At 44.3% G+C, this 24771-nt stretch overlaps 1 protein-coding gene across 4 annotated transcripts in view; it reads left to right on the forward strand.

Moving 5' to 3' along the window:
* Positions 1 to 725: 725 nt before the first annotated feature.
* Positions 726 to 24771, forward strand: part of IPP (intracisternal A particle-promoted polypeptide) — a 47076-nt gene continuing 23030 nt past the window's right edge. Inside the window, exons 1-5 of one of the 4 annotated variants that reach the window (XM_070078569.1) lie at positions 726 to 1006; positions 4501 to 4839; positions 13038 to 13469; positions 17687 to 17842; positions 20815 to 20982. In XM_070078569.1, coding sequence (XP_069934670.1) covers positions 4515 to 4839; positions 13038 to 13469; positions 17687 to 17842; positions 20815 to 20982 — 1081 coding nt within the window. In that variant the 5' untranslated portion in view covers positions 726 to 1006; positions 4501 to 4514. Of the gene's footprint in view, positions 1007 to 1324; positions 2230 to 4500; positions 4840 to 13037; positions 13470 to 17686; positions 17843 to 20814; positions 20983 to 24771 lie in introns of those variants that run through there. The other 3 variants (XM_070078567.1, XM_070078568.1, XM_070078570.1) reach the window with 3 other exon arrangements.

Genomic DNA, 24771 nt, shown 5'->3' on the forward strand with positions numbered 1-24771 from the left:
AACATAATGACTTTCACACAAATATAAATATATATCAAATATATATCAAATATTTACCTCATTAATGAGGGAGCCAGTAAAATAATACAGGAATGATGTATAAATTTGCTAAGAATCAGGAACGTTAAAATAAATTTGTGAAGAGGAGCAAAACTGATTTAATATCCTATAGGTCAATAAAATGTAATGGCTTGGTGTATCTTTTCTACAAGGTGTATGAGAATTAAACACTACCAGTTTTCTTGTAAAACAGCTTAGTGGAGGATTCAAACCCTTCCAGCAGCTACCAGACAATGTTCAACCTTCCACCAAAAGGCCACCCAGTAATCTCGTTCATTTCCAAGTCTTCAACAGTGTATCCTGGTAATAGGTCCTTCTTATCATTTTTGATAACGAAAGAAACAGAAACGTAGTGCGTGCCTAAATACTGTTTTGTGAAAGTTTCGGTTTAGATATATACAACTACATACTCACGCATGAGGCACTGAGTTTCTGTAAAAAAAAAGTGTTTTTGTTCACTGTAGGTTGGGGTCCAGAAAAGTCTGAAAGCCACCTGCGACACATTAGGAGGTTCAACAGTGAAAAGAACTGGGCGTTTTGTAGTTTCCCTTCCCTCAAAGCAGACATCATCCGGTGCCGGCCTCAGCCCGGAGGAGCCACAGAACAGGCTCTGAGAGAGAAGCCCCGCGTGCGGTATCCGCGCCCGTCCAGGCGCCACCAGCTGCGAGGCTGTCGGTGACATGGCGGCGCAGGCCCTGGGCCGCTGCAGTGAGCGCTCTCCGTCCCGCTACCCGCGAGCGGGAAGAGCCCCGCACACGCGCGGTCGAAGGCCGGGCCCCGCCGAACGCAGGACACCGCTCAGCAGCCGGGCTGCGTCTGGGCCCTCCGGGGACCGCACCGCCCAGGCAGCCCCGCCGGCTCGCCCCAGCCCTCCCCGCGCTCGCGCCGGCTCGCGCCTGCGCGCGCAGGACCTGAGCAGGCGCCCGCCGGGAAAGGGAAGCGGCGGGTAAGGAGGGCCTGCGCCCGCGCGCGTCTGTGACGGGGGTGGGAACTTCCTCTTCGGCTCTCGGGACCCCTGAGACGAGAGAGCGAAGAGCCCTGGAAATGGTTTTCCCTTCGCCGTTCTTCTTGCCGTCTCAGGCGCTGCTCAGAGGTTCCCAGTGTTTTAGCCCTCACGGAGCTCCCTCGGCTCCACACCGCCGCGGCTCCCCCACCCCCGACCCCGACCCCCGCTGGGGAAGCCGCAGGCGGCCCCCCGCCCCTCTGCAGTCTGAGATCCTTAACCTGCCCCTTAGGTAGCGCCGGGGTGAGTAGGAGCCTTTCAGTGTCGCAGCCGCTTAGGGCCGCTCTCTGGGCCCCGACTCAAGCACAAAGCCCGGGGTTTTTGGCCGCTCCTCGCGGGATTCTCAACAACACCCTTTGCTGAAGCGGCTTCCAGATGCTCTTGGCAGTGAATTCAAGGTCGCCCAGCAGAACGTCTTTGGTCCCTTTGGGCGTCTCCACCGTTTCTTAATAATCTGCTTTTCAAGTTTGGGTCTCCTTCAATCCCTCTGCGGTTTACATCCCCATCATGTAGTGTCCCCGGCTTGCGCTGTTTCCCTTTGGAAATATGGAAATACGTACCCCCCGGGCAGTGGGGTTGTATCAGCAGTCTATGAGAAACCAGGCAACAGACTGGGGTTTCTGCTCTCTGCGGCCAGAGTTAATGTTCAGTGAACTCTGGTTGCTGTAGCAGGAGGCCGAGTTTCAGCCCAGTGGGTGTACCTGATGCTTTGAAGCAGGAGCCTTGTAATCAAACCCACTGGGGTCCAACCAGAGTCTGCAGACAGGGAGAAATCCCAAACAGAAAAAAAACATGTCATATTTAATAATATCTGCAGGTCAAAGTTCTGTGTAGAGACAAATATGCTATTTTTATATGCCAGTTAAATGTAATATATTGACGTTCTGTAGATGCTGATCTGAAGTTTTAGCAGCTATGTTAGAACATCTCAAATTTCCCAATAAGTTAATTCCTAGATACTTGTGACAATCAGTTTTGATTTTGATAAGTTTGAATGCTATAAACTTAACCACTGTTTTCTAGTGTCATTCCACACAATTTCTGTCACTTTTATTGCCATTTTGCCTTGATGCCTAAATTATAAAACCTTATGGCATCTTAAACTCCCCTCTGTTTTATTGCCACACCTCTGTGTTATGCCATCTCATGGTTTCTTTGTTTAGAAGGTAAGTTGGATTTATCTCTTTGATCCTCAGAGGTGAAGCTGTAGGGCTGTTTAAAATGACTTCATTACACTGTAGCTCATTCCTCTAAAGAGCCAGATAACAGTTCTGAAATATGGCTGTTGTCATGTTTGCTCGTGAGGAATCTAAAGACGAAGGGCCAAATATCTATGATTGAGTTGCAAAGCCCTTTCTTTATAACCAAGCCTAATAATTCCTATACAATGTGATACAGTAGGAAATACTCTAAGCCCAGGCTTAGAGTAAGATCTGGATTCAGATACTGAAGACTGTCATTAAAATAACATTGTATCCTTGGGGACCTGAACTTCAGTTTCCCTCTCTCCCATCTTGGGCAAGATTATCATTTTTCTCATCTCTTAATGTGAGATTGGTATAAAATGTGGAAATGCTAACAGTTTAAGAACATTTAAGCTTTTATTTATCATTGTTATTCACTTCACAAATATTTAGAAACCTAATCTGTGTTAGAGACTGGTGCTATAGCTATGAGATAGTCTGTGCCCTTAGAGGAGGACTGTTTTTCAAAGATCTTTCAGTGCATGAGTGTGCATGTGTGCTGCAGGTGAGATGGTAGAATGTGATAATAGGCTGTAATCGGAAGGCTCAGAGTGAGCCCCAAATTCCTAGAGAGGATCAGGGATGGGTTCCTGAAGGAAGTTATATTTGGACAGAGTCTTGAATTTTAACAAAGATCCGGAAGGGCTTTGTATGCTGGAAAAATCATACAATTTGAAAGATTTTTTTAATGTTTATTTGAAAAGCAGAGCAACAGCAACAGAACCATCCAGGTTTCCTAGATGGGTAGCAGGAGTCTAAGTGTCAGGGCCATCATCTCCTGCCTTCTCAGACACATTAGCAGAAATCTAGATAGGAAGTGGAGCAGCTGGACTTGAACCAGCACTCTGATGTGGGATGTGGGCATTACAAGCATCATGTTAACCTGTTGTGCCACAAAGTCAGCCCCCCCAGTTTGAAGGATTTTCAGCAGACACTTGGGCTGATAACTATTGCTTTTTTGAAATTTCATTCTGGCTGTGATGTGTGCTTCCTTTTTACAACGTACAAAAACTTGTTTGTGCCATTTGTCTTATATTCTTTTCTCTACCCCAAGAGTTTATGTCCTCTCTTTGTGCCTTAATTCCATTTGTCGTTTTAGAAATAATTTTTATGTATTTGTTTGAAAGGCAGAGAGACCTCCCATCTACTGGTTCACACCACAAATGCTGAAAATTCAGTCTGGATCAGTAACCCAAGTACTTGAGCTATCACCTGCTGCCTCCCAGAGTGTGCATCAGCAGGAATCTAGAATCTGGAATGGATCTGGGAATCCAGCCCATGCACTGCTGTATGGCATGGGATGTCCCCAGTGGCTTCTTAACTGCTAAGCTAAACACTTGTGCCCATTTGTCTTTTAGTATTTGGTTCGGATCTTATTCTGTGAAGCATGCTCCAATTATTGTTATTTTTTTATTTGAAAATCAGAGTTACACACAGAGAGGAGAGGCAGAGAGAGAGGTTTTCCATCTACTGGTTCACTCCCCAGTTGGCTGCAATGGCCAGAGCTGCACCAATCTGAAGCCAGGAGCTTCTGCATGGGTCTCTCACGCAGGTGCAGGGGCCCAAGGACTTGGGCCATCTTCAAAGCTTTTCTAAGTGCATTAGCAGGGAGCTGGATTGTAAGTGGAGCAGCTGGGATTTGAACTGCAGGTGGCGGCTTTACCTGCTATGCCACAGTGTCAGCCTCCCCCATTATTTTTTAAAGACTTATTTATATATATATATATATATATATATATTTAGAGGGAGAGGTTCTATTCACTGATTCATTCCCCAAAAGGCTACAGCAACCAGGGATGGGCCAAGCTGAAGCCAGGAGCCAGCAACTGCATTCAGGTCTCCAATGTGGATGGCAGGGGCTCAAGTACTTGGGCCATCTCCACTGCTTTTCTAGGTACATTAGCAGAGAGCTGGATTGGAAGTGGAACAGCTGAGACTAGCCAGTTACCTATATGGGATGCAGCGTTGTAGGTGGTGGCTTAACCCAATGGACCATGTCCCCTCCCCTCAACCTCCACTACTTATTTCCTTCTCTGAAACCAAATTAGAAGTAGTCCCATACCTTATATGTTTCATGTGTATTTTATGTCCTTAAATATATTGTTAAATGTAGTTAATGCTTGCTACGTGTATAAATAGAAGACATTGTTTAACACAAAAATATGTTGGGTATCTTTGTATTTTATTTTTCAGGTTGGGAGCAGATTATGGATAACAGTTCTTTTAATCAATCTGTCATCATGGCTACTGAAGGCTTTTCTAAGACTAGTGATAGTCCTTTTTCATCAGATAAACATGCCCAACTCATCTTAGCTCACATCAATAAAATGAGGAATGGACAGCATTTCTGTGATGTCCAGCTGCAAGTTGGGCAGGAAACTTTTAAAGTTCATCGGCTGGTTTTGGCTGCCAGCAGTCCTTACTTTGCAGCTTTGTTCACTGGAGGAATGAAGGAGTCCTCAAAAGATGTTGTAGAGATTCTAGGGATTGAAGCTGGAATCTTTCGGATACTTCTAGATTTTATTTACACAGGTATGTTATGTGAGCCTGTTGCTGTGAATGAAAAATTATACTTGTGTACTATTATGGGAACATAAATTTTTCTTATTTAAAAGATAATTTAGCAACATGTTATTATGAGACTTTGAAAAGTTCCTGTCTTTGACCCAGAACTCCTTTCTAGAAATCATAAGGAATTAATATTTATGTGCCCAAGATTTTATTACAACATAATTTATAATAGTTTATAATTGAATACAATCTGTCTCAGTAGGTTGTGTGGTTAAATATAATATGGATACATATATAATGGAATATTTCTTAGATTTGCAAATGATTTTAAATATGGGTGTGTGTATATATATATATATAAAATCATGGAGAATGTTTATATTTAATGAAAAAAATAGGATAAAAATTTCACCCAAGTTTGGTAAAAAACAATCATTTGTGTGTATTTATGCATGAGAAGGACTGGAGTGCTGATGCTGTTGATCTGTAGGTGATGGAATATGGAAGATTCTTTTTTTTTAAGATTTATTTATTTATTTTGAAAGAGTGAGAGAGAAAGAGAGAGAGACAAAGATAGAGGTCTTCCATCTGCTGGTTCACTCCTTAGATGGCTGCAACAGCCCATGTTGGGCCAGGCCAAAGCCAGGAGCCAGGAACAGGAGCCAGGAGCTGCAGCCAGGTCTTCCACATGGGTGGCAGGGGCCCAACACTTAGGCCATCTTCTGCTGCTTTCCCAAGCCATTAGCAGGGAGCTGGATCAGAAGTAGAGCAGCTGGGAATAGAACTGGTACCCAGATGGGGTGCTGGTGTTGCAGACAGCAACTTTACCTACTATTCCACGATGCCAGCCCCAAGAAAGATTATTTTTCTTATTTATTTTTTTTATTATTTTTTGACAGGAGAGTGGACAGTGAGAGAGAGAGATACAGAGAGAAAGGTCTTCCTTTGCCGTTGGTTCACCCTCCAATGGCCGCTGCGGCGGGACACTGTGGCGGGACACTGTGGCCGGCGCACTGCGCTGATGCGATGGCAGGAGCCAGGTACTTCTCCTGGTCTCCCATGGGGTGCAGGGCCCAAGCACTTGGGCCATCCTCCACTGCACTCCCTGGCCACAGCAGAGAGCTGGCCTGCAAGAGGGGCAACCAGGACAGAATCCGGCGCCCCGACCGGGACTAGAACCCGGTGTGCCGGCGCTGCAAGGCGGAGGATTAGCCTAGTGAGCCGCGGCGCCGGCCAGGATTCTTATTTTTCCTTTCTCTTTTTTTCTGTTTTTTTCTTCCCCAAAATGTCTCTAATTAGCATATTTTATTTTGTTCAAACTATTTATTTTTACATGTTTTTAAATAGTTTTAATGACATAAGAAAATGCACACAAAAATTATCTTGGAGCCGGTGCTGTGGTGTAGCAGGTAAAGTCACTGTTTTTTTTTTTTTTTTTTTAAGATTTATTTATTTATTTGAAAGAGTTGCACAGAGAGAGAGGAGAAACAGGGAGAGGTCTTCCATCTACTGGCTCACTCCCCAAATGGCTGCAATGTCCAGAGCTCAGCCGATCCGAAGCTGGGAGCCAGGAGCTTCCTCCAGAGCTCCCACATGGGTACAGGGGCCCAAGGACTTGGGGAGAGGAGGACCCGGGACTTGAATTGGTGCCCATATGGAATGCTGGCACTCAGGCCACACTTTACCCTCTAGGCCACAGCGCCAGCCCCTGATGCTTCTTGTGACACCATTATTCCATGTGGGCTCCTGTTTGAGTCCTGGCTTCTCCATTTCCAATCCAGCTCCTTGCTAATGGCCTGGGAAAGCAGCAGATGGTCCAAGTACTTGGGCACCTGCCACCCAGGTGGGAGACTTGGATGAAGCTCCTGGCTTTGGACTGGCCCAGCCTTGGCTGTTGCAACCATTAGGGAAGTGAACCATCTGATGGAAGATCTCTCTCTCTGCCTCTCCAACTCTCTAATTCTGCCTTTTAAATAAATAAATCTTAAAAAAAACTAATAGGAAGATACCCTTTCTTTTAAAAACTTTTTATTTTTATATTTCTATTTCTGTTTTATATTTCTATTATTCATGTTACACAACATTAATAGAAAAAATTGAAATAAATATGCTTTTTAAAATATTTTATTTATTTATTTATTTGAAAGCCAGAGTTAGGGAGAAACAGAGACAGAGAGAATGAGATTTTCCATCTGCTAGTTTACTCTCCAAATGGCCCAACAGCCAAACCTGGGCCAATCTGAAGCCAGGATCCAGGAGCTTCATCTGAATCTCCCAAGTGGGTGGCAGGAGCCCAAGGATATGAGCCATCTTCCACTGCTTTCTCAAGCACATTAGCAGGGAGCTGGCTCAGAAGTGGAGCAGCCTGGTCTTAAACCAGAGCCCACATGGGATGCGGTGCTGCAGGCAGGGGCTTAACTGGCTATGCCACAGCGCTGGCCCAGAAAGAAATATACTAACATGTTAATGTGCTTTGATATTTATATTTTTCAATCTTAAAATTTTTTTCCATGATGAAAATATATTACTTTTCTAATCGGGAAAAATGTTTGAAAACAAAGATTATATTTATTTTGTCTTGTTTTGAGAATATACTATGTTCTTCTTAAGGGACTGCTTGGTGGGAGATAATTATGTGGCCCCATAAAATATTTTTTTTTAACGCATGGCATTTAAATCTGAAAAACAACCAAAAATGATTTCTTTTCTCTGTGTTGTTTCTTATTGCTTTTTGGAAAATTTCAGAGAACAATCATAACCTTAATTTGGAGACTTTAATAATGATAAACTTATTCACTTATGTATGTTCCAAATGACTTGTGTGAGCTAAAAGACTACTGCATGTTCTCCCTGCTTCTTTTATTTGAAAAATGTAAGTTAACATAGATTGAATAAAGGAATTAGTGTTAAACTATTCTTTTTAACATATTAAGTTGCATATTCTGGCAGGCGCCACTGCTCACTAGGCTAATCCTCCGCCTTGCGGCGCCGGCACACCAGTTCTAGTCCTGGTCGGGGCTCCAGATTCTGTCCCGGTTGTCCCTCTTCCAGGCCAGCTCTCTGCTATGGCCCAGGAGTGCAGTGGAGGATGGCCCAAGTGCTTGGGCCCTGCACCCGCATGGGAGACCAGGAGAAGCACCTGGCTCCTGGCTTCGGATCAGCGCGGTGCGCTGGCCGCAGCATGCCAGCCGCAGTGGCCATTGGGGGGTGAACCAACGGCAAAAGGAAGACCTTTCTCTCTGTCTCTCTCTCTCACTGTCCACTCTACCTATCAAAAAAAAAAAAAAAAAAGTTGCATATTCTGCCTCTGTTGTTTGACATTAGCAATAAGAGAGTCTTTAAAAAGGCCGGCGCCGCGGCTCACTAGGCTAATCCTCCGCCTGTGGCGCCGCCACACAGGGTTCTAGTCCCGGTTGGGGCGCCGGATTCTGTCCCACTTGCCCCTCTTCCAGGCCAGCTCTCTGCTGTGGCCAGGGAGTGCAGTGGAGGATGGCCCAAAGTCTTTGGACCCTGCACCCGCAAGGGAGACCAGGAGAAGCACCTGGCTCCTGGCTACGGATCAGTGTGGTGCGCCGGATGCAGCGTGCCATCCGCAGTGGCCTTCGGGGGGTGAACCAACGGCAAAAGGAAGACCTTTCTCTCTGTCTCTCTCTCTCTCACTGTCCACTCTGCCTGTCAAAAAAAATTTTAAAAAATAATTAAAAAAAGAGAGTCTTTAAAAGATTGATTTATTTTAGAGGCAGAGTTACAGAGAGAGAGAGCGAGAGAGAGAGAGAGAGAGAGGTCTTCTATCTGCTGGTTCACTCTCCAGATGGCTGCAACACTGGAACTGCGCTGATCCAAAGCTAGGAGCCAGGGGCTTCTTAGGGTCTCCCATGTGGGTGCAGGGGCCCAAGCACTTGGGCCATCTTACACTGCTTTCCCAGGCCATTAGCAGGGAGCTGGATAGGAACAGGAGCAGCTGGGACTCAAACCCATGCCCATATGGGATGTCAGTACCACAGGCAGCAGCTTTACCCGCTACACCACAGCACTGGCCCCCCCGCAATAAGAGATTTAGTGAAAGAGAATATTCCCATCAAAAAAAATAAAAATGGTAAGATCCAGAAAAATAAAACCTACTGGGCATATTTTGAGGGAAAAAAAGTTCTACAGGATTAACATTTAAGACAAAATTGGTATCAGTTAAGAACAGCATTTGGCTGCTAGAAATAGATATAAACACTGTAATAAAAGTTTATTTTTCCATAAAAATTCATGAGTTCCAGGCTGCTACAGTGGCTTCATAATATCATTAGTGTCCAGTGTTCGTCCAACATTTTGCTGCATCATCAGTGGTTTGTAGCTTCTAATTTCTTTTTTTTAATTTCTATTTTTTTACAGATAGAGTTAGACAGTGAAAGAGAGAGAGAGAATGGTCTTCCTTCCGTTGGTTCACCCGAAATGGCCGCTACGGCCCGCACTGTGCCAATCTGAAGCCAGGAGCCAGGTGCCTCCTCCTGGTCTCCCATGCGGGTGCAGGGGCCCAGGGACCTGGGCCATCCTCCACTGCCTTCCTGGGCCACAGCAGAGAGCTGGACTGGAAGAGGAGCGACCTGGACTAGAACCCGGTGCCCATATGGGATGCTGGCGCTGCAGGCGGAGCGTTAACCAAGTGAGCCATGGTGCCGGCCCTTGTAGCTTCTAATTTCATGGTCACTGAACTCCAGCCAGGGGAGAGAGGAAGGGAGAAAGGCAAAAGGATCTGCGATCTGAGTCTATCTTTCTTTAAGTTTTTCTGGTACCTCTACAACTGCTGCTTACATCCTCTTGGGCATACTCAGTTAAGAGTTTACTGCTGGGGCCGGCGCTGTGGCATAGTGGGTAAAGCCGCCACCTGCAGTACCAGCATCCCATATGGGCACTGGTTTGAGTCCCAGCTGGTCTACTTCCTATCCAGCTCTCTGCTATGGCCAAGGAAAGCAGTGGAAGATGGCCCAAATCCTTGGGCCCCTGCACCAACATGGGAGACCCTGAAGAAGCTCCTAGCTCCAGCCGTTGACGCCATTTGGGGAGTGAAGCAGCAGATGGGAGACCTCTCTCTCTTTCTACCTCTGCCTCTTTGTAACTCTGCCTTTCAAATAAAGAAATAAATCTAAAAAAAAAAAAAGTTCACTGCTAAGAAGTGTAATTCTAAATAAATCGCACTTGACACCCACAATAAAGTCAAGGTTCTGTTAGTAAGGATGAAAGGGAATTGAGTATTGGGTGTTTATTGGGCAAGGAAATTTGTCGTGAGGATAGCAAAACCTGTTATTCTATTTATCTGCTTTAGACTTGTCATTCATCATTGACCATTCATTTCTCATCTTAGGTTTTTGTGTGTGTGTATTTTTTTTTATGATTTATTTATTTATCTGGAAGGCAGAGAGAGGGAGAGACAGAAAGAGCAAGTGAGCTTTTCCAGCTGCTGGTTCTTTCCCCAGCTGGCCACAAAATGCACAAAATGCTGGCCCCTCACCTTAGGTTTTTATGTATTTCACTTAGAATCAAGTAACCTGAGATTGAGATCAGGCTCTGCCGTTAATTGACTGTGTGAGACTAGGTATTTCATTTAACCTTAGTCAATCTTTTTCTAAAAAGACTTCTTTGTTTATTTGAAAGGCAGAGTTATAATAAGAGAGAGAGGGAGATAGAGATCTTCCATTTGCTGGTTCTCTCTTCAAATGGCTGCAGCAGCCAGGCTGAAGCCAGGAGCCTGAAACTCTATCCAGATCTCCCGTGTGGGTGGCAGGGGCCCAAGTATTTGTGCCATCTTCTGCTGCTTTCCCAGGTGCATTAGCAGGGAGCTGGATCAGAAGTGAAGCAGCTGGGACTCAAATCAGTACTCATGTGGAATGCCGGCATTGCAAGCTACAACTTAATTTGCTGCATAGTGCCAGCCCCTGGTCAATCATTTTTTCCAATGGATGTTTATGGAGTACCTTTCTTGAGCCAGATAGTAGCGATTGATATGATGATAAACCAGACAGACATTGTCTCTGCCTTTACATAGCTTTATAGGTAGTACAGATTCAATATTTATGAAATAGAAATAAGCTTGGAAGAGCCTCGTTTTCCATATTTATGAAGTGGAAATAATAGCACTTTATAATTCATGTGAAGATTAAATTATATAAATTATAAAAAATGTAAATGTTACAGTGCTCTCAGTCCTATTAAGTTGTGGGACATTGTTTTTATTACTCTCGGCATTATCCAGTAGTAATCATTCAGCCTCCTTCCATCACAACCCATGATCTTATCTTATTCAAGTTTGTAGTAAATTCCATTTCATTTAATTAACTCTAATCTCAGTTTTCTCTGCAGCTGCTACCATTTACTTCCTTGCTAGATTCCATTTCTTTTGGAAAACCTCCTGTTTACATTCACTGAACTATGTTCTTCCTCTCTTCTGAATATCTTTGGCCATTTATTCATTAAAAAAATTTTTTTTAGTATCTAGTCTGTGCCAGGCATTGGGAATTCAGAGGGGGAAAATGTTGCCCAAACAGACTTTATAAATCAAACTGGGGGTACAAACTTTGGACAAATTAGTGGTATGAATATTATGAAAAGAGTAAAATTAAAAAAGGTATAAGGTCAATGGGGCAGGCGCTGTAGCATAATGGACTAACTCTCTGCCTGTGGTGCTGACATCCCCTAGGGGTACTGGTTCCTGTCCCAGCTGCTCCTCTTTCTTTTCTTTTTTTATTTTTTTAAAGATTTATTTATTTGAAAGTCAGATTTACACAGAGAGGGGAGGCAGAGAGAGAGAGAGGTCTTCCATCTGCTGGTTCATGCCTCAGTTGGCTGCAATGGCCGCAGCTGTGCCGATCCGAAGCCAGGAACCAGGAGCTTCTTCTGGGTCTCCCATGCGAGTGCAGGGTCCCAAGGGCTTGGACCATTTTCAACTACTTTCCTAGGCCATAGCAGAGTGCTGGATAGGAAGTGGAGCAGTGATGAGATTTGGAGCAGCCAGGTCTTAAACCGGCACCCAGATGGGATGGCGGTGCTTCAGGCCAGGGCGTTAACCTACTGCACCACAGCGCTGGCCCTGAATGCTCCTCATCCAATCCAGCTCTCTACTGTGGCCTGGGAAGGAAGTACTTGGGCCCCTGCACCCTCGTGGGAGACCTGGAGGAGGCACCTGGCTCTCATATAAATATATAAAATCTTAAAAAAAAAAAAAACAAAGTATAAGGTCAAAAGAAGGGTTTATCCTTTTTGGTATGAGAGTTACAGTGATTTTTTTCTTCTTTAAATAAGCTTGGCTGTTTGATGTCCTCCAAAATTCATTATGTAAATTATGGAAATGAAGCTCTCTGGGAAAAAAAATCAGTATATATAACTTAAGAATTTAATAGCCTCTCATGTTGTAGAATCTTGGTTATACCTAATATTAAAAACTAAAATTGTGTGGTGCTTTGTCATAATTGAATAGTCTTACTCTCCCCAGTGCCACAGTAAATGTTTATTATGTATATATAACTTTATGTTAAAAGCATGAAATTTGGTGGCAATCCCTATCCTGCAACTTGCTTGACTATATGACTTGTTGACAAATAAATTAAACTTTCTGAAAAGAATTAATACTCACCATATGGGCTTGTAGTAAGAAATTAATGTATAGAGCCGGCGCCGTGGCTCAATAGGCTAATCCTCCACCTTGCGGCGCCGGCACACCGGGTTCTAGTCCCGGTTGGGGCGCCGGATTCTGTCCCGGTCGCCCCTCTTCCAGGCCAGCTCTCTGCTATGGCCAGGGAGTGCAGTGGAGGATGGCCCAGGTGCTTGGGCCCTGCACCCCATGGGAGACCAGGAAAAGCACCTGGCTCCTGGCTCCTGCCAGGATCAGCGCGGTGCGCCGGCTGCAGCGGCGGCCATTGGAGGGTGAACCAACGGCAAAGGAAGACCTTTCTCTCTGTCTCTCTCTCTCACTGTCCACTCTGCCTGTCAAAAAAAAAAAAAAGAAATTAATGTATAAAACAATGCTGTGTATGGTTTGTTGTAAACATTCTTTGAATGTTAGATATAGTTATCATTTGATATTTTTTCTCTTTCCTCGAATCCTTTATTGTCTTTACTTTAGCATCTGTCTACCCTGCAAACATTAAACTATCAGTGAAATCAAGTATAATAACTTTTCAGAATGTTAGGTTGAATGTCTTTATTTTACAGACTTTGTCTCCCTGCTTCCCTAGGTATAGTGAACATAGGTGTGAATAATGTTCAAGAGTTGATTGTTGCAGCAGACATGCTACAGTTGACTGAAGTTGTTAATCTTTGCTGTGGATTTCTGAAAGGACAAATTGATCCACTGAACTGTATTGGGATCTTTCAGTTCGCTGAGCAAATTGCTTGCCATGATCTTTTGGAATTCACAGAAAACTACATTCATGTCCATTTCCTGGAGGTTCATAGTGGGGAAGAATTCCTGGCACTTACAAAAGATCAGCTGATCAAAATTTTACGAAGTGAAGAACTTAGCATTGAGGATGAATACCAAGTCTTCTTAGCTGCAATGCAGTGGATTATGAAAGATCTGGGAAAGAGAAGAAAACATGTGGTGGAAGTGCTAGACCCGATTCGATTTCCTTTATTACCATCTCAGAGGCTTTTAAAGTATATAGAAGGTAACTTTTTTGCTGTATTATCAAGTTAGTTGATTTCATTGTCCAGTGACTTTCTCTGAAATGTAGTAGAGTGCTTTGATTTTTTTAATTCAGTGAAATTTAGTGAATGATGACTGTGTGTAAGACAACACTTGTGTTTATGTATAGATATTCTTTTTAAAATATTCTATGCATTATTACTATTTTTTAAATATTTATTTATTACTTATTTGAAAGTCAGAATTACAGAGAGAGAAAGAGGTCATCCATCCTCTGGTTCACTCCCCAAATGGCCACAACAGCCAGAGCTGGGCCAGACTGAAGCCCAGAGCCAGGAGATTCTTCTGGGTCTCCCACATGGATGCGGGGGCACAAGGACTTGGGCCATCTTCCACTGCTTTCCCAGGTGCATCAGCAGGGATCTGGATCAAAAGTAGGATGAACTGGCACCCATATGGGATGCCAGTGTTGCAGACAGCAGCTTAACCCACCATGCCACAGCACCAGCTCCTCTACCCATTATTTTAATCAATTTTTTTAAGATTAATGACTAAAGAAAATTAGCGTTATAGATAAAATTACTGAGAGTTAATGTAACAACTGCTATTGTTGGTAATACTAATCATTTTGATATAAGATTTCCTCTTGAGTCAATATGCTGTTAAATCTGTATATATGAAATACATGAAATTTGTTCACCTTATACAAATAAAAAATTTTTTAAAAAGCAGTCATTTGGCACAACAGTTAAGACATTGTTTGGAACTTCTGTATCCCATATTGGAATGTCTACTTTGAGTCTTTGCTTCGCTTCTGATTCCAGCTTCCTCCTAATGCACACCTGGGAAGCACAGCAGGTGATGACTCAAGTACTTGAGCCCCTGACGCCATCCTTGGAGATACTGATTGAATGCTGGGCTCCTGGCTTTGGCCTAGCCAAGCTCTGGCTGTTGAAGGTGTTTGGAAGTGAACCAGCACATAAAAGATTTCTCTGTATATCAAATAAAATTAAAATAAATAAATAAATACTTTAAAAAAAACTTAATGACTTAAAATAATTTTTAAAGATTTATTTATTTATTTGAAAGTCAGCGCTACACAGGGACAAGTCTTCCATCCACTGGTTCAACTCCCCAAGATGGCTGTAACTGTTGGTGCCGGGCCAGGCTGAAGCCAAGAGCCAGGAGCTTCCTCTGGGTCTTACACGTGGGTAGTAGGGGCTAAAGCACTTGGGCCATCTTCTGCTGTTTTTCTCAGGCCATTAGCAGAAGCTGGGTCCAAAGCAGAGCAGCTGGGACTCGAACCAGTGCTCATATGAGACGCTGGTGTTGCAGGTGTTGCAGGTGGCTATGCCACAACACCGGCTCCTAAAATAATTTTTATAAAAAAGTTTCTGGGTCTGGTACTGTGGCATATCAGGTTAAGCTGCTGCCTGTAGCACTGGCATCTCATATGGATGCTGGTTTGATTCCCTGCTGCTCCACCTCTGGTCCAGCTCCCTAATGTACCTGGTAAAGCAGTGGAAAATAGCCCAAATGCTTGGGCCCCTGCACCCACGTGGGAGACCTGGAAGAAGCTCCTGGCTTCTGGCTTTGGATAGGCCCTGCTCTGGCCCTTGCGGCCATTTGGGGAGTGAACGAGTGGATGGAAGATTCTCTCTCTGTCTCTCTCTCTTTAACTCTGCCGTTCAAATAAATAAATGTTTTTTAAAAAATAAAATTTCCTCATGCCACCCTAAAAAATTTAGCAAGAATTAACATTTGAGAAAATTGTGTGGTCTAAAAAACAAGACTGAGCAACTCCTGTAAGTTCTCATTATAAATTTTTAAAAAATATTTATTTATTTATTTGAAAGTCAGAGGAGAGGCAGAGAGAGAGAAAGAGGTCTTCCATCCAATGGTTCACTCCCCAGTTGGCCTCAACGGCCGGAGCTGCGCCGATCCGGAGCCAGGAGCTTCTTCCGGGTCTCCCACGTGGGTGCAGGGGCCCAAGGACTTGGGCCATCATCTACTGCTTTCCCAGGCCATAGCAGAGAGCTGGGTCGGAAGAGGAGCAGCCAAGACTAGAACCGGCACCCGTATGGGATGGCAGTGCTTCAGGTCAGGGCGTTAACCCACTGTGCCACAGCGCCAGCCCCTTATTATAAAATTAATTTTATATTGATATAGTGACTTCATAGTTTAAAAATTTTAGTCTTTGTATTAGAAAAATGACAATATTGAAACTTACTTTAAAAAAACTTTAGGGCCAGTGCTGTGGTATAATAGGCTAAGCCTTTGCCTATGGCGCCTGCCTCCCATATGGGTGCCGGTTCATGTTCCAGCTGTTCCTCTTCTATGCAGCTATCTGCTTATGGCCTGGGAAAGCAGTAGAAGATGGCCCAAATCCTTGGTCCTCTGTACCCACATGAGACCCAGAAGAAGCTCCTCACTCCTATTTTGGATCAGCCCAGCTCCGGCAGTTGTGGCCATTTGGGGAATGTACCATTTGATGGAAGACATTTCTTTCTCTCTTTCCCTCTCTCTTTCTGTAACTCTACCTCTCAAATAAATAAATAAAATCTTTTTTTTTAAAGATTCACTCCCCAAATGGCCACAATGACTAGAGCTGCACCAATCTGAAGCCAGGAACCAGGAGTTTACTTCAGATCTCCCACACGGGTGCAGGGGCCCAAATACTTGGGCCATCTACTGCTTTCCCAGGCCATAGCAGAGAGCTGGATTGGAAGTGGAGCAGCCAGGCTTCAAACTGGTGCCCATATGGGATGCCAGCACTGCAGGCAGCAGCTTTACCCGCTACACTACAACACGAGCCTCAAATAAATAAAATCTTTTAAAAATAAAATAAAAAAACATGTTAGATTTGGTTTCAAGACATTGTTTTACTGTTGTCATGCATTGGAACATTAGGTTATGATAGGATTACAAATATAACTACTATAAATTTAATATACTATTTAATTTAATATACTATTATGCATTGAAGATGTAATTCTGTGAAGAAATGTGTAGATATTTTTTCTTGATTTTTTTTTATTTACTACTGGAATCATTCAGGCAATTTAATATTAATTAGATATATGATAATATGCCAATCAATTTCTTGCACTTTAGAGAATCACCCTAGAATGGTATGAGAGAGCTTCAGAAAGTTTGTGGAAAATTAAACTAAATGATAATTCAGGGAGGGAACATTTAGAGCACGATTGGAATTCCTTCATTTTGCTTCCAAGGACTTGGGTTTGATTCCTAGCTCCAGGTACTGATTCTAGTTTATTGCTAATGCAGACCCTGGGAGGCAGCAGAAATGGCTCAACTAATTTGGTTTGTGCCTCACATGTGAAAGACTTGGATTGAGTTCCTGGTCCTGTCCCAGTTTTGGCCATTGTGGGTATTTGGGAAGTGAATCAATGATGGGAGCTGTGTCTGTCTGTCTCTGTCTCTCTGTCTCTCAAATAAATAAAAATTTTAAAAAAGATGAGGTAATACTGTAGTATAAAACCAATAGCTCATAAAATCTACCCACTACACCACAGTGTCGGCCCCTTACTTGAAATCTTCACATACCTAACTTAGGCAACTCTGTACACACTCTATTCTCATAACCTAAGAGCTAATTCTTGACATCCTTTCTCTCTAGTGTGACTACTTTGTTTTCTATAATCTAAAATTTGAGGGCTATGTTCTCATCACTTTTTTCTAACCTGAGGCATGAGGGTGGTGGAAGAATAAAGGCATATGAGGTCCACGCTTAGGCACTTGGACTCACATCTCTTTTTGAAGATCCTGTTAGTGATCTTGTATTAGGGTCTACATAACAAAACCAGGGATGTATCCCACTAGTGTGGACTGGCTACCAATGTGTTCTGATAGACGGCAGACTCTGTTAACATAATAACTTTATGTCCTTTTGTTACTAGATTTCATTGTATTAGATAATTGTGATCCTGTTTTATTTTACTGTCTTTATTTGGGAATCTTCATATATATATATATGTTTTCAAATTATAAAGTATCTTTTTAAAAAATAACAATCTTTGATTTAAGGGAATTATGCTTTTCAGTAGCAATGAAAAAATATTTGGTATTGTGGGAAACAAACATTATTTGACGATTTGTTTTTAATTCTTGATTCGTAAATGAATCTTATCTTTATAGAAATGTCTTCTATAAATGTCTGTACAGAAAATGTCTTTTCAATATTACATGCTTAAAACGTGTTTTTGAACATTGCTTTAGGAGTATCTGATTTTAATCTTCGAGTTGCATTGCAAACACTTTTGAAAGAGTACTGTGAGGTGTGCAAGTCTCCCAAAGAGAACAAGTTTTGCAGTTTTCTACAAACATCCAAGGTTCGACCTCGGAAGAAAGCAAGAAAGTACCTGTATGCAGTAGGTGAGAGACTTTAAAAAGTAAAAGAAATTTAAAGGTTAAAGTCTTTTAATATTTTGTTGAAACATGTCAGAATATGTAGGTGTATCAAATAATTATATTTAATTTCACATACTGGCTATAGATTTTTTTTTTTTTGACAGGCAGAGTGGACAGTGAGAGAGAGAGACAGAGAGAGAAAGGTCTTCCTTTGCCGTTGGTTCACCCTCCACTGGCCGCCGCGGCCAGCGCGCTGCGGCCGGCGCACTGTGCTGATCTGATGGCAGGAGCCAGGAGCCAGGTGCTTTTCCTGGTCTCCCATGGGGTGCAGGGCCCAAGCACTTAGGCCATCCTCCACTGCACTCCCTGGCCACAGCAGAGAGCTGGCCTGGAAGAGGGGCAACTGGGACAGAATCTGGCGCCCCGACCAGGACTAGAACTCGGTGTGCCGGCGCCGCTAGGCGGAGGATTAGCCTAGTGAGCCGCGGCACCGGCGGTTGGCTATGGATTTTTTTAAAAAACATTTATTTATTTATTTGAAAGAGTTTCACAGAGAGATGATAAGCAGAGAGAGGTCTTCCATCCGTTGGTTCACTCCCCAATTGGTCACAATGGCCAGAGCTGCGCTCATCCAAAGGTAGGGGCCAGGAGTTTCCTTGGGGTCTCCCATGCTGGTGTAGGGGCCCAAGGACTTGGGCCATCTTCTACTGCTTTCCCAGGCCACAGCAGAGAGCTGGATTGGAAGTGGAGCAGCCAGGTCTCAAACAGGCACCCATATTGGGTGCTGGCACTGCAGGCAGCTTAACCCTCTATGCCATAGCACCAGCCCCCTGGCTATAAATTTATAAATTACATTTATATATTAGGGTGAAGACATCCAAAAATAATGACTCATTGGATGTCTGTTATTTTGTGAACTAATTCTTTGGGTTCTTAGATTACCCACGTATTATCAAATAATTAACTAAAAAACACAGCTTTAGAAGTTAAAAATTGGCCGGCGCCGTGGCTCACTAGGCTAATCCTCCGCCTAGCGGCGCCGGCACACCGGGTTCTAGTCCCGGTCGGGGCGCCGGATTCTGTCCCGGTTGCCCCTCTTCCAGGCCAGCTCTCTGCTGTGGCCAGGGAGTGCAGTGGAGGATGGCCCAGGTGCTTGGGCCCTGCACCCCATGGGAGACCAGGAAAAGCACCTGGCTCCTGGCTCCTGCCATTGGATCAGCGCGGTGCGCCGGCCGCAGCGCGCCAGCCGCGGCGGCCATTGGAGAGTGAACCAACGGCAAAGGAAGACCTTTCTCTCTGTCTCTCTTTCTCTCACTGTCCACTCTGCCTGTCAAAAAAAAAAAAAAAAAAAAAGAAGTTAAAAATTTGAAACCAAGTGAAAAATAAGGAAAACATGTCTCTAAATTTTGAACTACGCTCAGCATCTTAGGTGGTCATTATGGATGATAGGAACCAGTGATCTACAAAGTATCATTGTGCAGAATGGTCCACAAGAATATCAGAGGAATGCATTAAAACTACCTTTATATGTATAATTTTATGTATACTATAAATATATAAGTTTTGAGTGCTTAGCAAGAAATATTTTTACTAATGGGGCATACAGTCAAACCAAGGGTTTCAACTCACTTTTAATGGAAAAGAGTACTAGTAGAAGTTATAATGAAACTTCCAAGGCCGGCGCCGCAGCTCACTAGGCTAATCCTCTGCCTTGCGGCGCCAGCACACCGGGTTCTAGTCCCAGTCGGGGCGCCGGATTCTGTTCCGGTTGCCCCTCTTCCAGGCCAGCTCTCTGCTGTGGCCAGGGAGTGCAGTGGAGGATGGCCCAAGTGCTTGGGCCCTGCACCCCATGGGAGATCAGGAGAAGTACCTGCCTCCTGCCATCAGATCAGCATGGTGCGCCGGCCGCGGCGGCCATTGGAGGGTGAACCAACGGCAAAGGAAGACCTTTCTCTCTGTCTCTCTTTCTCTCACTGTCCACTCTGCCTGTCAAAAAAAAAAAAAAAAAAAAGAAGTTAAAAATTTGAAACCAAGTGAAAAATAAGGAAAACATGTCTCTAAATTTTGAACTACGCTCAGCATCTTAGGTGGTCATTATGGATGATAGGAACCAGTGATCTACAAAGTATCATTGTGCAGAATGGTCCACAAGAATATCAGAGGAATGCATTAAAACTACCTTTATATGTATAATTTTATGTATACTATAAATATATAAGTTTTGAGTGCTTAGCAAGAAATATTTTTACTAATGGGGCATACAGTCAAACCAAGGGTTTCAACTCACTTTTAATGGAAAAGAGTACTAGTAGAAGTTATAATGAAACTTCCAAGGCCGGCGCCGCAGCTCACTAGGCTAATCCTCTGCCTTGCGGCGCCAGCACACCGGGTTCTAGTCCCAGTCGGGGCGCCGGATTCTGTTCCGGTTGCCCCTCTTCCAGGCCAGCTCTCTGCTGTGGCCAGGGAGTGCAGTGGAGGATGGCCCAAGTGCTTGGGCCCTGCACCCCATGGGAGATCAGGAGAAGTACCTGCCTCCTGCCATCAGATCAGCATGGTGCGCCGGCCGCGGCGGCCATTGGAGGGTGAACCAACGGCAAAGGAAGACCTTTCTCTCTGTCTCTCTCTCACTGTCCACTCTGCCTGTCAAAAAAAAAAAAAAAAAAAAAAAAAAAAGAAATTTGCTAACTAGATAGATAATTAATGCCTAGATATTTTATTTAATATTCTATCATAATCAAGGTCATGTGGTAAAACACTGAAGTTAGCCTTCTTATTGTATTTAAGCCATAATTTTATAGGAGTTGGCACATTTTAGAACACTATTTTATATACTTATACATACATATATATATGGAAGTCTCTAAAGCATTTACTTCACAGTATATCATAGTTACACAAAAGGTTTAAATAGAGAGAGCTAAGTTTCTTTCATTACTACTATTTTTACATTTAGTAGTAAGGGATTTTCTGTGTACTCTTTTCCTTCCTTTGTTTAGGTGGATATACTCGGCTACAAGGTGGTCGTTGGAGTGATAGCAGAGCCCTCAGCTGTGTAGAACGTTTTGACACCTTTAGCCAGTACTGGACCACTGTGTCTTCACTTCATCAGGCTCGATGTGGGCTGGGAGTAGCAGTTCTGGGAGGGATGGTCTACGCGATTGGAGGTAATAATAAAAGTCTTATTTCCGGCCGGCGCTGCGGCTCACTAGGCTAATCCTCCGCCTAGTGGCGCCGGCACACCAGGTTCTAGTCCCGGTCGGGGCGCCAGATTCTGTCCCGGTTGCCCCTCTTCCAGCCCAGCTCTCTGCTATGGCCCAGGAGTGCAGTGGAGGATGGCCCAAGTGCTTGGGCCCTGCACCCCATGGGAGACCAGGAAAAGCACCTGGCTCCTGGCTCCTGCCATCGGATCAGCGCGGTGCGCCGGCCGCAGCGCGCTGGCCGCGGCGGCCATTGGAGGGTGAACCAACGGCAAACGAAGACCTTTCTCTCTGTCTCTCTCTCTCACTGTCCACTCTGCCTGTCAAAAAAAAAAAAAAAAAAAGTCTTCCTTTATTAGGCTAGTTGGCTACATTATTATATGCCTTTTATATATATGTGTGTATATATGTATATATCCCTATATACATATATACATACATATACACATACATATACATATATATGCATATATATATTGCTAAGTATTATGTGGTGTACATTGATTTGGGATGCTCAATAAATATTTATCAAATAAATGAATGAAACAAATAGGAAACATAAGATGTTGAATAATTGGCCGGCGCCATGGCTCACTAGGCTAATCCTCCGCCTAGCGGCGCCTGCACACCGGGTTCTAGTCCCGGTCGGGGTGCCGGATTCTCTCCCGGTTGCCCCTCTTCCAGGCCAGCCCTCTGCTGTGGCCAGGGAGTGCAGTGGAGGATGGCCCAGGTGCTTGGGCCCTGCACCCCATGGGAGACCAGGAGAAGCACCTGGCTCCTGGCTTCGGATCGGTGCGGTATGCCGGCCGCAGTGCGCCAGTGACGGCGGCCATTGGAGGGTGAACCAACGGCAAAGGAAGACCTTTCTCTCGGTCTCTCTCTCTCACTGTCCACTCTGCCTGTCAAAAAATTAAAAAAAAAAAAGATGTTGAATAATTCACACCAGAGAGAAACATTCACAAGACAGAATACTTAGGTTTGGTTTTAATAAATGCTTGTTCAGGGCTGGTATTGTGGCACAGTGGGTTAAGCCACTGGCAGCATCCCATTTTGGAATTCCAGTTCCAGTCCCAGGTGCTCCACTTCCAATTCTGCTCCCTGCTAATTCATCTGGAAGGCAGTAGAAGATGACCCAATTACTTGGGCCCCTGCCACTCATGTGGGAAACCAGAATGGAGTTCTGGTCTTCTGGCTTGGGCCTGGCCCAGCCCAGCCATTGCAGCCATTTGGGGAATGAACAAGTGGATGGAAGATCTCTTTATCACTGTCTCTTTCTCTCTCTGTCACTATGCTTTTCAAATAAAAATAAATAAATAAATCTTTTCTTAAAAAGTTATTTTTATTTTAAAAAATTAATTATAAAAATGACACCAAAATTTAGATAAATATTTGTGATGAAAAATTTTTAAGTTTTTTTTTTTTTTTTTTTTTTTTGACAGGCAGAGTGGACAGTGAGAGAGAGACAGAGAGAAAGGTCTTCCTTTACTGTTGGTTCACCCTCCAATGGCCGCTGTGGCTGGCGTGCTGCGGCGGGCACACAGCGCTGATCCGATGGCAGGAGCCAGGTGCTTTCCCTGGTCTCCCATGGGGTGCAGGGCCCAAGCACTTGGGCCATCCTCCACTGCACCCCCGGGCCACAGCAGAGAGCTGGGCTGGAAGAGGGGCAACCGGGACAGAATCCGGTGCCCCGACCGGCACTAGAACCCGGTGTGCCGGCGCCACAAGGCAGAGGATTAGCCTAGTGAGCCACGGCGCCGGCCTTCCTCTAACTCTTAAATAAATTTAAAAAGTACATTTTTAAAGATTTTTAAAAATTTATTCCAAAGGCAGAGTGACAGAGGAGGGAGGGAGAGAGAGAGAGAGAGATTTTCCATTTGCTGGTTCACTCCCCAAGTGCCCACAACAGCTGGAGCTAAACCAGACTGAAGCCAGGAGCCCTGAACTTCATCTTGGTCTCCCATGTGAGTAGCAGAAACTCAAGTACTTGGGCCATCATTCCCTGCTTTCCCAGGCTCATTACTGGGAAACTGGATCAGAAGCAGAAGAGCCACGACTCAAACTGACACTCCAATATTGAATGCTGGCATCACAAGCTGTGACTTAACCCCTGTGCCACAATACTAGCCCCAGTAAAAAAATATATTTTAGGCCGACGCCGCGGCTCAGTAGGCTAATCCTCCACCTTGCAGCGCCGGCATACCGGGTTCTAGTCCCGGTCGGGGCACCGGATTCTGTCCCGGTAGCCCCTCTTCCAGGCCAGCTCTCTGCTGTGGCCTGGGAGTGCAGTGGAGGATGGCCCAAGTCCTTGGGCCCTGCACCCCATGGGAGACCAGGAAAAGCACCTGGCTCCTGCCTTTGGATAGGTGCGGTGCGCCAGCCGCAGTGCGCCAGCTGCGGTGGCCATTGGAGGGTGAACCAACGGCAAAGGAAGACCTTTCTCTCTGTCTCTCTCTCTCACTGTCCACTCTGCCTGTCAAAAAAAAAAAAATATATATATATGTATATATATTTTAAAAACTGGAGGCTGGCGCCACAGCTCAATAGGCTAATCCTCTGCCTTGCTGCACCGGCACACCGGGTTCTGTCCTGGTTGCCCCTCTTCTAGGTCAGCCCTCTGCTATGGTCTGGGAGTGCAGTGAAGCATGGCCCAAGTGCTTGTCCACTCTGCCTGTCAAACAAACAAACAAACAAACAAAAACAAAACAAACAAACAAAAAACCTGGAGCTCTGGGGCCTGTGCTGTGGCATAGAAGATTAAGCCTCTGCCTGCAGTCCAACATCCCATATGGGCACTAGTTTGGGTCCCGGCTGCTCTACTTCCAATTCAGTTCCCTACTGATATGCCTGGGAAGGCAGTGGAGGATGGTCCAAGTGCATGGACCACTGCATTAATGCAGATTACCTGGAGGAAGCTCCTGACTCTTGGCTTTGGCCTGGCCTAGCCCTGGCTGTTGCGGCCATTTGTGGAGTAAGCCAACAGATGGAAGATATTCTCCCTCTCCCTCTCCCTCTCCTCTTTCTCTATCTTTGCCTTTCAAAAAATAAATAAAAATAAAACTGGAACTCTAACCATGATCTTACTGTGAGCTTTTTAAAATATAGGTAAGAAGCAATACATTTTGTCTATTTCTATCATGGCAGAATTCAGAGAATCAGGACATGGTATCTTCCCAGGACTCCCAAAGCATTTGACAATGATAATTTAGTGCTTCACTGTGTTTGCTGATTGATTCTTGTCTGCCTAGCTGATTGTTATGCTTTAAACCACTGAAACCGTATTTTGAGCTTTTCTTTATCTGGCTTATGTAAGGTATGCAACAGGCACCTTAGGCTAAATTATCTGAATTTTTAATGATCATGTTAATTTATAAGGTTTACATTTTAAATTTTGAAATAAGAAATACAATACATTAATACATGTAGAAAAATATATATGTGTGTACAGTTTGATAAATAACCGAAGAAACTTAGAAAAATAATTTACTTTTTTAAATATTTATTTATTTATTTATTTATTTCAAAGGCAGAGTTACACAGAGAGAAGTAGAGACAGAGACAGAGAGAGAGAAAGAGAGAAAATCTTCTATCCACTGGTTCACTCCCTGAATGGTCAGGGCCATGCGAAAACCAAGAGCAAGGAGCTTCATCTGGGTCTCTCACATGGATGGCAGGTGCCCAAACACTTGGGCCATCTTACACTGCTTTCCTAGAACGTAAGCAGGGAGTTGGGTCAGAAGTAGAGCAGCCAGGACTTGG

This window comes from Oryctolagus cuniculus, chromosome 7 (assembly GCF_964237555.1).
Source record: "Oryctolagus cuniculus chromosome 7, mOryCun1.1, whole genome shotgun sequence".
NCBI lineage: Eukaryota > Metazoa > Chordata > Mammalia > Lagomorpha > Leporidae > Oryctolagus > Oryctolagus cuniculus.